The following is a 13709-nucleotide window of genomic DNA, read 5'->3' as shown; positions in this document are numbered from 1 at the left end:
GGGAGAGGAAGCAGCAGACTCCCCACTGAGCAGGGAGCCCGATGTGGGACTCGATCCCAGGACCCTGAGATCATGACCTGAGCCAAAGGCAGACACTTAACCATCTGAGCCACCCGGGCACCCCATAAAAATAAAATCTCAAAAAAAAAAATAAATAAAATTACTTCAAAATAAAGTCTTTAAAAAAAAAATGATATATCAATGGGGTGCCTGGGTGGCTCAGTTGGTTTAAGCATCCGGCTCTTGGTTTTCGCTCAGGTCATGCATGATCTCAGGGTCCTGGGATGAGCCTGCGTTGAGCTTGGCACTCAGCATGGAGTCTGCTGGAGATTATCCCCCTCTCCCTCTGCTCCTCCACCGGCTCATGCCCCCTCTTTCAAATAAATAAAATCTCTTAAAATTTTGATATATCAAGAAATTACGCAGTACTGGGCGCATGGGTGGCTCAGTTGGTTGGGCGACTGCCTTTGGCTCAGGTCATGATCCTGGAGTCCCGGGATCGAGTCCCACATCGGGCTCCCTGCTCAGCGAGGAACCTGCTTCTCCCTCTGGCCCTCCCCCCTCTCATGTGCTGTCTCTGTCTCTCTCTCTCTCTCTCTCAAAATAAATAAATCAATCTTAAAAAAAAAAAAAAGAAAAAAAGAAAAGAAATTGCGCAGTACTAAAAACATAAAGTAAATACCAGATATCAGAACCTAAGACCTGGAGTTGAAGATAAAGTAGATGAGGGTCAGGGAGAGGCAAAGGCCCCTATGTGTCATTATAAGCAGATCGCAACCAGTCAAAGCCAACAGGGCCTAAAACGGCTTCTAGCCCAATCTCCTTATTATACAGATGAGGAAACAGGCCAGAGAGGCAGGAGCCTGCCTAAGGCCAAATTGGTAGCAGAGTTTTGTTTTCCTATTTGTTCTATAGAGAAAATATGAATTACCTGGATATTAATTTTTTAAAGAATCTGATTTTTTTTTAAAGATTTTATTTGACAGAGAGATATAGCGAGAGAGGGACTACAAGCAGAGGGAGTGGGAGAGGGAGAAGCAGGCTTCCCGCCAAGCAAGGAACCTGATTTGAGGCTCGATCCCAGAACCCTGGGATCATGACCCGAGCCGAAGGCAGGCGCCCAACGACTGAGCCACCCAGTTGTCCATAAAGAGTCTGATTTTTTAAAAAATGTCTTCAGTGACCCTTATTTAGAAAATTTATACTTTCTCAGTTTTGAAATCATAGGCAAGACATGATAGGCATTAGAAATACAAGGGCTCTTACAAATCATTGACTCAGCCAATGTCCACAGGAGACAAGATTAGAATCCAGGTCATCAGCTTTGGTACCATCATGATCACCACCTTCCAAGGACTGGGTGCTAGGCTACACATTTTATATCCACAGTCTAACAACAGCCCAGTGAAATGAGCACTACTAAACTTGCATTTCTCAGCTGAGAAAACTGAGGCTCAGAGAGGTGACTTTGCCCAAAGTCCCAGAGCCAGGAAGATGTGGAGGCTGGATTTAAATTTGAACCTGTCTGACCAGAGCCCAGACTCTTCCTTTCTTTGCCATTCTGCCTCCTATTACATGGACACCCCAAACCAGATGCTGTAGGTATCTGGAACACCAAAAGCCCCAGCCTTCCTCGGTGATATCATTCTCATGGTAACCCCAAGTGGCACAGGCAGGGCAGAAGGATCTGACCCGGCCATGCCTCCTCTTTGCCCTAAGTGGACATGCTCCCAGTGCCGTAGGCAGGATTAGCTGGCCAGATACCAACTAGGACTAACTTTAACCATCTGCCAAACAAAATAATTCTCCCTCTGGGAGGATACAAAAGAAATTGCTTGTCAGATGTCAAGGGCCTGGGGGATACAGACGATAAATGAAAACAAGCTGACTGCTTTGGGATGTGCCCTTCCTGCTGACTAGCTGTTGGCTCAGCAAACATAACTGGGTTGATGAAAAACATCCTTCATTTTTTCCCGAGGGGAATTGTTTCAGAAACGCTAGGTTGGGTTCTATGATAATAAACAACATCTCAGTGGCTTAGCCCAAAGAAAACATCTTTCTCACTCACACTACACATCCAGTGTGGGTCAGCAGGGGTGTCTGTTCATAGTGGTCACTCAAGAACCAAGCTAATAGGTGATCCATCTAGATCCAGGTTTCCAAGTTCACTGAGGCAGGGGAGAGCGAATGTGACAAACCATGCACAGATTCTTAAAAGTCCTATCTGGGAGTGATACAGGTCTCTTCTGGTAACATTGCACTGGCCAAAGCAATTCACACAGTTATATCTAACACCAGAGGAGACAGGCAGAGCAGTCTTACTAAGTGCTAGAGGGAGAAGAGGGGGAACTTTTTTAGGGGGGCAGCACTGATAACTCCACAGCAATGTTCCAGAGAATTCTGATCAGCAGCTCCTGAGGGGACACACTGGAGGTTCCCATATTCATCAGCATTATTTCTGCTGTAGGTAGTCAAAACAGAATCAAACTAGTTTAAGCAAAATACTATTGCTACTGATTAATATTATGATGGTAACTATATCAGCTTATACAACCAAGGAGTTCAAGAAGGTTGACTTGCTTCAGATAAAGCTAGATCCAGTGGAATTCTCAAATGATGTTCCTCAAGATGCTGCCATTCCTTTCTCCACCTCTTGGCTATTTTCTTTTGTGTAGGCTTCATTCTCAGGCAGGACCTCTCCCTGTGGTCTCCAGCTTCAGGCTTACATGCCACTACTTGAGTCAACTCAGGGGGAGAAGAGAATTCTTGTTCAATGTTTCAGGAAAAGTCCAGGGGTTGGTTCTCACTGGGCCGGTGAGGTCACGTACTCCTCTCTGGCCATGCACAAGACACTGATGAGCTAAGCATGGTCACTTGCCCATGCCTGGAGCTGGGGAAATATGTCAGGCCCCACAAACTGAAATTGAGAGTTTGGAAGGTGTGGTTCCCAAAGGAAATTAGAGGTACTGTTATCAGAAGAAAAAGGAATGGATGCTGGGCAGTAACAATGATAAATGTCCACAGTGCCTGTAGCAGAAGATCCAAATGAGCAATAATACCCAGTGTTAGTGGGTATGCAGAGAAACCTGAATTTTCTGGAACTAATGATTGGAATGAAAATGGACAAAACCGGGGCACCTGCGTGGCTCAGTCGTTAAGCGTCTGCCTTCGGCTCAGGTCATGATCCCAGGGTCCTGGGATTGAGCCCCGCATCCTGCTTCTCCCTTCCCCACTCCCCCTGCTTGTGTTCCCTCTCTTGCTGTCTGTCAAATAAATAAAATCTTAAAAAAAAAAAAAATAGAAAATGGATAAAACCTTCCTGGAAGGCAATCTAATGAGATACATCAGAAGCTTAAAAGCTGAGATACTCTAACCACAGTGTGCCACTTTGGGGAATGTATCCTAAATTAATAACCAGGTCTATACAGAAATATTCAAATACAAAATACATTCACTTCAGCTTTGTTTATATTTTGGAAAAAATGGAAAGTACTGTGATATACAATAGGAGAATGGCTAAATAAATTACATTTAAGGCCCCTGGGTGGCTCAGTTGGTTGGGCGACTGCCTTCGGCTCAGGTCATGGTCCTGGAGTCCCCGGATCGAGTCCCACATCGGGCTCCTTGCTCAGCAAAGGAGCCTGCTTCTCCCTCTGACCCTCCCCCCTCTTGTGTTCTCTCTCTCTCTCTCATTCGCTCTCAAATAAATCTTTAAAAAAATAAATTACATTTACATTAGTAAACATTTTGCAGGAAAAAAGAAAACGAGTGTTTTTTTTTTTCAATTAAAAAAATTTGGGGGGCACCTGGGTGGCTCAGTCGTTGGGCACCTGCCTTCAGCTCAGGTTATGATCCCAGGGTCCTGGGATCAAGCCCCACATCAGGCTCCCTGCTTGGCAGGAGGCCTGCTTCTCCCTCTCCCACTCCCCCTGCTTGTGTTCCTGCTCTCTCTCTCTCTCTAATAAATAAAAAAATCTTAAAAAATAAAAATAAAAATAAAATTTTGCGGGGGGCGCCTGGGTGGCTCAGTTGTTAAGTCTGCGTTTGGCTCAGGTCATGATCCCAGCATCCTGGGATCAAGCCCCGCATCAGGCTCCCTGCTCGGCAGGAAGCCTGCTTCTCCCTCTGCCCCTGCTTGTGTTCCCTCTCTTGCTGTGTCTCTCTCTCTCAAATAAATAAAAATCTTAAAAAAAATTTTTTTTTAATTTATTTGACAGAAAGAGTGAGAATGAGAGAGATCACAGAGCTATAGGGAGAAGCAGACCTACTGTTGAGCAGGGAGCCTGATGTAGGGCTCAATCCTAGGACCCTGGGATCATGACCTGAGCTGAAGGCAGACACTCAACTGACTGAGCCACCCAGGCGTCCCCCAAAAACCAGTGGTTAGTGTTAAAAATAATTTATATCAATGGGACCTGGCAGACATCTATAGAATACTCCATGCAAGTGCCCATGAACTGTTCTCCAGGACAGACCATATATTAGGCCAAAAACAAGCCTCAGCAAATTTAATAAAAAGACTGAAAGAGGACAAAGTCTGTTCTCTGATTACAATGGAATAAAATTAGAAATAACAAAGAAATTTAGAAAATTCTCAAATATATGGAAATTAAACAACATACTTCTAAATAACCAAAAGATCAAAGAAGAAACCATGGGGGAAATTGGAAAATACTTTGAGTTGTATGCAAATAAAGACACAACATATGGACACTTATGGGATGCAGCTAATGCGATGCTTAGAGGAAAGTTTATAGTTTCAAATGCCTACATTTAAAAGGAAAGTTTTCAAATTGATAACCTATTTTTTCACTTTAAAGATGGAAATAGAAAACTAAACTCAAAGCAGGATCAGAGTGCAACTTAATAATATAAGAATAAAAAAATAAGAGAAAAATCAGTAAAACTAAAAGTTGGTTCTCTTAAAGATCAACCAAACTGACAAACCTTTAGCTAGACTGATGAAGAAAAAAAAAGAGCACTCAAGCTGCTAAAATCAGGAATGAAAGAGAGGACAATACCAAACTTACAGAAATAAAAAGGATTATAGGGGCACCTGGGTGGCTCAGTTGTTAAGCATCTGCCTTCGGCTCAGGTCATGGTCCCAGGGTCCTGGGATCGAGTCTCACATTGGGCTCCCTGCTCAGCGGGAAGCCTGCTTCTCCCTCTCCCACTCCCCATTTGTGTTCCCTCTCTCACTCTCTATCAAATAAATAAATAAAATCTTTTTAAAAAATGGACAAATTCCAAAAAAGACACAAACTACTGAAATGACTCAAGAAAAAAACAAACTCTGAATAGATCTACTACAAATAGAGATCAAATTAGTAATTTCAAAAGTACCCACAAAGAAAAGTTCAGGCCTAGATGGCTTCACTAGTGACTTCTACCGAATATTTAGAGAAGAATCAACACCAATCCTTCTTAAATTAAAAAAAAAAAAAGAGGGAATACTTCCTAATTCATTCTCAGAGGCCTGTGTTACCCTAATACCAAAGTCAGACAAAGAAACACAACAAAACCACAGAATAATATCCTTATGAATGCAGATGCAAAAATCCTCAACAAAATACTAGGCAAATCCAATCCAACAACATATTAACAGGATTATACACCATCATCAAGTAGGATTTATCCCAGAAATGATGGTTCAACATAAGGGAAACAATTCATCACTGAATGATTCACTTTAAAACGGTTAATTTTATGCCATGTGAATTTCACCTCAATAGATTTTAAAAATTGTGGCAAAATACACAGAAAATTCACCACTAGTGATATTTAGTATATTCATAATGTTGTGCAACCATTACCACTATCTAGTTCCAGAAAGATACCCCTTGCCCATTAAGCAGTCTTTCCCATTCCTCCCAGCCCTGCTTCTGATAACCACTACTCTGCTTTCCGTCTCTATGGATTTATGTATTCCGGACATTCATATAAATGGAATCATACAATATGTGACCTTTTGTGCCTCGCTTCTTTCTGGTAATAGTCTATCCTGAAGGTTATAATACCAACCATGAGGAACATATGGGGAAGGAGGTGTTTTTGTTGCTTGTTTTTTTTTTTTTTAAGATTTTATTTATTTATTTGAGAAAGAGAGAATGAGAGATAGAGAGCACGAGAGGGAAGAGGGTCAGAGGGAGAAGCAGACTCCCCGCTGAGCAGGGAGCCCGATGTGGGACTCGATCCCGGGACTCCAGGATCATGACCTGAGCCGAAGGCAGTCGCTTAACCAACTGAGCCACCCAGGCGCCCTGTTGCTCGTTTTTTTAAATATTTTTTATTTATTTATTTGACAGAGCACAAGCAGGCAGAACAAGCAGGGGGAGTGGGAAAGGGAGAAGCCAGCTCCCTACTGAGCAGGGAGCCTGATGTGGGGATCTATCCCAGGACCCTGGGATCATGAACTGAGCCGAAGGCAGACACTTAACCAACTGAGCCACCCAGGTGCACCATGTTGCTTGTTTTTTGCTAAAGCCTGAAGATTCTTTAACAGTCATATATAAATGTCAGCCTTACACAGTACATTAATGATTATAAAAATAGCTTTCTGCCTGTCCCAAATCTGGTTTACTTATTAAATTTAACGTTTCACTTTAATCTTCTCCTCACAGACTCTAAACTTCATGTATTAATTCATTCAAGAAATGTTTATTGGTCTCCTGTTGTGTATCAACCTTGTGCAAGGCCTTCGGGATATAGAGGCGAGCAAAATAGAAGTGTGTTTCTGCCTTTTCTGGAACACGCAGACTAGTGGGAAAACAAGTACTGAAGAGTAAAACACAAATGGTTGCATAATAAAATGTCTTATGTTCCATCCTAGTGGGTCTCCATTGGCTTTTGCCTCTACAGCTTCCATTCTCTTTTTTTCTGATGAAAAGTGAAACATCTCCCCACTCAGGCCATGTAATAGGGTGAATAATGGTCCTCCAAAGATATCCATGTCCTAATCCCTGGAACCTGTGAATGTTACCATATATGGCATAAAGGACTTTGTAGATGCGATTAAGTCAAGGATTTTGAGATGGGAGATTACCTGGTTTATCCGGATGGGTCCATTGTCATCACAAGGCTCCTCACTAGAGGGAGCAGGTGTCAGAGTTGGAGGAGGAAGTGATGGGATGATAGAAGCAGAGACTGGAGTGATGCACTTTCAAGATGGAGGAATGAACCACAAGCCAACTCTAGAAGCTGGAAAAAGCAAGGAAATATTCTGTCCTTGAGCCTCCAGAAGGAACCAGCCCTACCAAAATCTTGACTTTAGCCCAGTGAAATTGATTTCAGACTTCTGGCCTCCAGAATAGTTAAGAGAATCAATTTGCGTGTGTGTGTGTCTAAGATTTTATTTATTAATTTGACAGCGAGAGAGGGAACACAGGCAGGGAGAGTGGGAGAGGGAGAAGCAGGCTTCCCGCTGAGCAGGGAGCCCAATGCGGGACTCAACTCCAGGACCTTGGGATCATGACCTGAGCCGAAGGCAGACACTTAACGACTGAGCCACTCAGGCACCCCAATTTGTGTTGTTTTAAGCCACTACGTTTGTAGTAAATTGTTGCAGCACCCACAGAAACCTAATATAGGCCATGTGGTTTGGGTGTCCATGGACCCAGGACCCAGAGATGTACATGTGTCAGGCATGGTGCATGGTATACTGTCCCCTGGCCTCTGTGATTAGTTCAGAAATTTACATGTGTTCCAAGTCTATCCAACGAAAGCCAATTCCAGTATTGTTGTAGAAGCTACTGGTAAAAAGAAGCTCTGCCAAAGGCCACCCTGAGAATAAACCAACAGCAAAGAAAGACCTTGGAATTACAGCCAGTGTTTAAGTCCTGATGACACCACTTAAACAGCCAAATTGAGCTGTGCCTGAAGTCATCCGGTAAACTTCTTACTCAAGTCAATAAATTCTTTTTTGTTTAAAAAATTATATATCGGGACGCCTGGGTGGCTCAGTCGGTTAAGCGTCTGCCTTTGGCTCAGGTCATGATCCCAGGGTCTTGGGATCGAGACCCACATTGGGCTGCCTGCTCAGCGGGGAATCTGCTTCTCCCTCTGCCTTCCACTCCCCCTGCTTGTCCTCTATCAAATAAATAAATAAATAAATAATTTTAAAAAAGAATTAAAAGAACTAATAAATATGGTACACCCATTGAATGGAATAGTATGCAGCTGTAAAGAATGAGAAAGCTCTTTATATCTGCACTGATATGGAAAAATGTCTAAGACAAGAAAAAAATCAAGATGCAAAACAATGTATGTAGTATGTTGTTTTGCCCAAAAATGGAAAAATAATTTGTGTTTGCTTAAAGAATTTGAAAGGATACAAAAGAAAGTAAGCAAGTTGGTTGCTGATTTGTGAGAGAGATGGGAACTGGGCAGGTGGGGGTAAGATTGACGGTAAAACCTTTCATTGTACTTACTTTCACTTCTTATGCTTTCTGGTTTCTTAATCTTGTGAATGAATTACTTATTACTGAAATCAAATTAAGAATTTTGTACACTATGGTGTACAAAACAAAGTAAGAAAACAAACATAGATATGAGATTGGAAAATACAAAACACCCAGCCCGTGAGTGGCTATTCTGTATACACTGGGAGGTAAATACTGTACTGGTCCTGTGATTGGTTTTATGTCCTTCATGTAGGACTTTATGTCTCAACTTGTTAGACTGGGTCCATCTTTAAAGTATTTTGGGATACCCCCATCCATTCAATCACTGCACAAATGTACTCTGAGGGTCTTCCACCAGCCCCAGGGGGTAGTGTTGTTTCCTTTCTCCGTTTAGGTCATCTGTGGAGGTGGTGAGAAAGCCAAGTTAGAAGAAGGTGTGGCAAGAGTCCAGGAAGTTGAGGTGACCCTCTGGTGGGAACCAGGACACAGGCCCACAGACAGCAGGGAACAGATGTGTGGCTAATGGGCTGTGGTTGGCCTAGTGACAGGTAATGAGAGCTTGACTCCAACTGTGGACAGAGCCCAGTTTAGCCATGACTGATGGAAGAGCTGCTGGCAAGGAAGGACTGGACCAGAGAGAGCTGGAAGCCCTCTGGCCAGGGAATGACGCATCAGGTAGCAAAGGCCTTCCTCATTTAGGAGGCCCTTTCTCCAGGATGAAACCTGGAGAGCAAGGATAAGAATCTTTCCCCTTTGCTGAGCAATGCTAGGTGTTGGGCATGGTGCTGAGAGTTGATGCTTAATCTCTACAACCACTCCCAGTTGTAGATGGGGACCCCGAAAGCTTAGAGCGAGTCAAGCAACCTGCCCAAGGTTGTACAGTTGCTCAAGTGTGGAACAAGGACCTGATAGGTTAGCCTGACACTAAGCTGTAACTTCTTTTTTTTTTTCAAAGATTTTATTTATTTGAGAGAGAGCACGAGCAGGGTGAGCAGCAGAGGGAGAGGGAGAAGCAGGTTTGATCCCAGGACCCTGAGATCATGACCTAAGCCAAAGGCAAACACCCAACCAACTGAGCCACCCAAGCAACCCCTAAGCTGTAACTCTTGACCACCACGGTGCTCTTGGTGTACTTGTGTTGCTGAAATGAACAAATGGCCCAGAGAGAGTGCCAGCCTCAAACTATGCTGGGTCCAGAGCTACTCTTATAAAAAGTAAAGTCTTAGAGGCAGACAGACCTGCTGAGGGCTCACCCTGGGTGTGCAGCTCAAGGGAACCTGTGGGCACAGACACGTCATTTAACCCTCTGAACTTCAGTTTCCTCATCTGTAAAAATGAAGGGAACGTGTATTCTTGGTGGCCTGTTGTAATTAAATAGGACGGTGAAAGGAAAATTGTGACTAGCAGGGCCTGACCCAAAATAGATGCTTAACACCTGTTCTCAATGGAGAGACCGCTGAATACCATGGAAAGGACAGAGCTGGGGCTACAGACAGGGAGAAAGTTCCTTTGGCAGTCTGGCAGCTCTACTCTTTCCCATGGATAGGACTTGTAGCCATTTTCCCACAGTGATCAGCAGGAACACCCTTAAAATAAAAAGAGGCTTTTGGATTTATTTGCAAAGAAAACAGGAGAGAGCAAGCTGGGAAGAAAATAAAGGAGAAACTAGAATATACAAAGAAATCAAGAACGTGGATGGTAGCTTTACAAAGGCAAGGAGGGACATCTGGCTGGTTCAGTCAGTAGAGCATGTGACTTGAGCTTAGGGTGGTGAGTTCAAGCCCCGTGTTGGGCATAGAGATTACTTTAAAAAATTTCAATTCAATTCAATTTAAAATAATAAATAAAAAAATAAGATAAAAAACCTAGGCTGGGTCCCTGGTGTGGGAGGATGACAGAAAGGGACTGCTCTCTGGGATGTGCCCCAGGGAAGGTCAAGTCCAATTCTGGTTGAGGAGAAAGCTTCAAGGTCCTCCCAAGCCAGGCCCTTCTCCTAATCTGCCAACCGGAAGCACAAATGCCTTTGAAGTAGCTCAAAGGGGCTGGACTGTCCTGGGCTTCTGGCTAGTTTGAAAACCCTTCTCCTTATGGCCAAAAGATTCCTTTGTTTGGCCATCTCCTTTGAAGAGGGAAAATCTCTTCTGGAGGGTGACAGACTCTGACATCCCCTACCCAGAAAGCAGAGCCTTTCCCCAGCGCTCACAAGCCATCTTTGCAACCTTGTCCCAGCTATCAGAGACAAGCTTTTGTGCTGAGTCAGTTTGGCTGCCTTCCAGCCAAGAACAGTGGAGGCTGCAATGCAGGGGCCATTAAAGGAACTATTTTTAGGCCCTATTTCAATCTTATTCAGCACAGGCGGTGAGACAGAGGGCCTGAAGGTGGCCAGACCAAGGGGATGCTGGCAGGGACAGAGTCCAGGCAAGTAGGTCAGGGAAAAGACAAGGAGATCCCACTATGTGGAAAGAAAGAAGCACACGGAGGGAGGTTCACAATGCTGCCCAAGGTACGGAAGACAGAAGATGGGGAGCTGCTTGCAGAGAATCGGGCCCTCCTGCTTTATATGAGGAGTCACCAAGAAAAATGAGGGAAGAAAGTACAGCCACTTCCAAAAAGAGACTAGGGCAATGTGCACCTGGGGAGCTCGTTAAAAATATACTTCCTGGGCCCATCTTAGGTCAACGAAGACTGAATATTAGAGTGAGGCATGGGAATCTGTTTCTAATCCCCTCCTGGGATGGGGGATTCACACATACTGAAGTCTGAGGCCCACTGGGCAGGAGAGTATTCAAAGGAATGATATAGGCTGAGGAGGAGAGGCAGAGGTGGTGGCAGTCATTAAAACAGCCACCAGAGGGGCGCCTGGGTGGCTCAGTTGTTAAGCGTCTGCCTTTGGCTGAGGTCATGATCCCAGGGTCCTGGGATCGAGCCCTGCATTGGGCTCCCTGCTCCATGGGAAGCCTGCTTCTCCCTCTCCTGCTCCCCCTGCTTGTGTTCCCTCTCTTGCTCTGTCTCTGTCAAATAAATAAAATCTTAAAAAAAAAAAAAAGCCATCAGAGGTGACATTTTCCTTTCTTCAAGGGCTCAGGCTTCCATCTGTAAAATGAAGGGCTTGGCAGTCCCAGGGGTCTCCTAGTTCTTTCTCAGGAAATCCTTATCACTGGGATGTTCAGTGATCAGCTGAGAGAACAGAAGGAAACAGCTCTTAGGGCGCCTGAGTGGCTCAGTCGTTAAGCGTCTGCCTTCGGCTCAGGTCGTGATCCCGGGGTTCGGGATCGAGCCCCCCATCGGGCTCCCTGCTCCGCGGGAAGCCTGCTTCTCCCTCTCCCACTCCCTCTGCTTGTGTTCCCTCTTTCGCTGTGTCTCTCTGTCAAGTAAATAAATAAAATCTTTAAAAAAAAAAACAAAAACAGCTCTTATACCAGAGGCCCATATTATCCAAGGATCATCAGTAAAAGTCCATGGAGAACGAACATATACACAATGGGGAGCAAAGTTCAAAGTACATGGTGGGAGAAAAAAGCCACTCGATTGGGACTGTCACAAAAAATAAACTTTATATATATTAAAAATGGGCTACAGGGTGCCTGGGTGGCTCAGTTGATTAAGCAACTGCCTTCGGCTCAGGTCATGATCCTGGAGTCCCAGGATCAAGCCCCACATTGGGCTCCCTGCTCAGCAGGGGGTCTGCTTCTCCCTGACCCTCCTCCCTCTAATGCTCTCTCTCTCTCTCAATAAATAAGTAAAAATCATAAAAAAAAAATGGGCTACAAGAGATTTTCTTCTTGTAGTTGAAAACTGTAGATTATACTTACAAGTATGTAATAATTCTTTTTTTTAAGTTTATTATTATTATTATTTTTTAGTAATCTCTACACCCAACATGGGGCTTGAATTCATGACCCTGAGATCAAGAGTCACATGCTCTTCTGACTGAGCCAGTCAGGTGCCCCAAGTATGTAATAATTTTTTTTTTAAGATTTTATTTATTTGAGAGAGAGGGAAACAGACAAGAGAGCACAAGCAGGAGGGAGATGGAGAGGCAGGCTCCCTGCTCAGCAGGGAGTCTGACGTGGGGCTTGATCCCAGAACTCTGGGATCACGACCCCAGCCGAAGGCAGACACTCAATGACTGAGCCACCCAGGTGCCCCTGTAATAATTCTTAAATATTTTTCCAGCTTTATATCTTATTTCTTAAACAAATAATGAATACGGATTTTTTTTTTGGAGATGGGGAATAATTTTTCTGACAAAACTGTCCAAGAACACTTTACTTTGACCAAAAACTCCTTCACTTTGACTTTTGCAGAATGATAAAGGAGGTCATTTGAAAATATTTTAGAGGGTTTTATCGATTTCCCTAGGACTTCTCTTAATTCTTTGAGAGTCAAACCATTATTTTTTGAGGCAATTATCATGTCCTCACCATGAAGACTCTCCTCAATGGCACCTGGTCTCACTCTGCCAGAGCCTCATGAGATGGGTAGCTTTACATGTGATTCTCCAACACCATTCTGACTTCACAAAATGTTGCAATATTTACAATTATTCCTTATATCTGTCTTCTCTTTGTGCTGCACTGTCAGATGTTTATAAAATCCAACAATCAGAGAGAATCTGGCCAATGAAGGCACTGACAAAGTTAGTGGAGGAAATGAGAGGAGGGGATAGAAGAACTTTTGTTTTTTGGGCTACGCTCACTTGGGTTTTCCTGCCACCTCCTAACAGCAGGGACTTAGGGTAATAAACACCAAAATAATGAGGCTCTCCCAAAGCAGGAACAAGAAAGATGAGTGGGGATAAGAGGGCAGCATCTTTCTACAGACTCAGAATCTTCTGCATTCTGCTTTTCTTCGCCACCTAAAGAAAGCCTATCCACAAAAACTCTTTCACACTCTGCCATGGCCCCCAACTGCCCTTCCAGACTGCAAACCCACCCCCCTCATCCTCAGGGAGCCACAAGACAAAGGCCACCTGGTCAAGTGACACTTTAATAGGCTAGAAATAAAAAATAAAAAAAACCTGTCTTTGGAGAATATCAAGAGCCACATGTGGGCCAAAGCAGAAAATAGAGGCACAGCACTTCGGGCATAGGGGGAGACAACAGGCTGAGTGGGAGGTCAGCGATGGCTGAAGAATCCTTGAGGATGGTTATATTTAAATGGCTTCATCCTGCTGGGACCCCTAAAGAAACAGGAGAAGGAAGATCAGTTAAAACCGTGCCCTTTGGGCTGACAAAATAAATTACAATTCATCCACACAAGGGAAAATTGCAGCTGTTGGGGGGTAAAAAACGAACATTGTGAGAAAAG

The 13709-nt window shown here is 44.0% G+C and overlaps 1 protein-coding gene across 9 annotated transcripts in view; it reads right to left on the bottom strand.

The window, feature by feature from the left end:
• Positions 1-6422: 6422 nt before the first annotated feature.
• THOC5 (THO complex subunit 5) overlaps positions 6423-13709 on the bottom strand; it is a 41433-nt gene continuing 34146 nt past the window's right edge. For 7 of the 9 annotated variants that reach the window (XM_028124621.2, XM_028124628.2, XM_028124624.2 and 4 more), the window contains one exon: positions 13371-13581. In XM_028124621.2, coding sequence (XP_027980422.1) covers positions 13518-13581 — 64 coding nt within the window. In that variant the 3' untranslated portion in view covers positions 13371-13517. Of the gene's footprint in view, positions 7198-13370; positions 13582-13709 lie in introns of those variants that run through there. The other 2 variants (XR_015766996.1, XR_003612513.2) reach the window with 2 other exon arrangements.

Source organism: Eumetopias jubatus, unplaced genomic scaffold (assembly GCF_037043125.1).
Source record: "Eumetopias jubatus isolate StellerSeaLion01/CBP00866 unplaced genomic scaffold, mEumJub1_p1.0 scaffold_16, whole genome shotgun sequence".
In the NCBI taxonomy this organism is placed as follows: domain Eukaryota; kingdom Metazoa; phylum Chordata; class Mammalia; order Carnivora; family Otariidae; genus Eumetopias; species Eumetopias jubatus.
The sequence above is the reverse complement of the archived record's forward strand: the minus strand, read 5'-3'. Positions and strand labels throughout refer to the sequence as shown.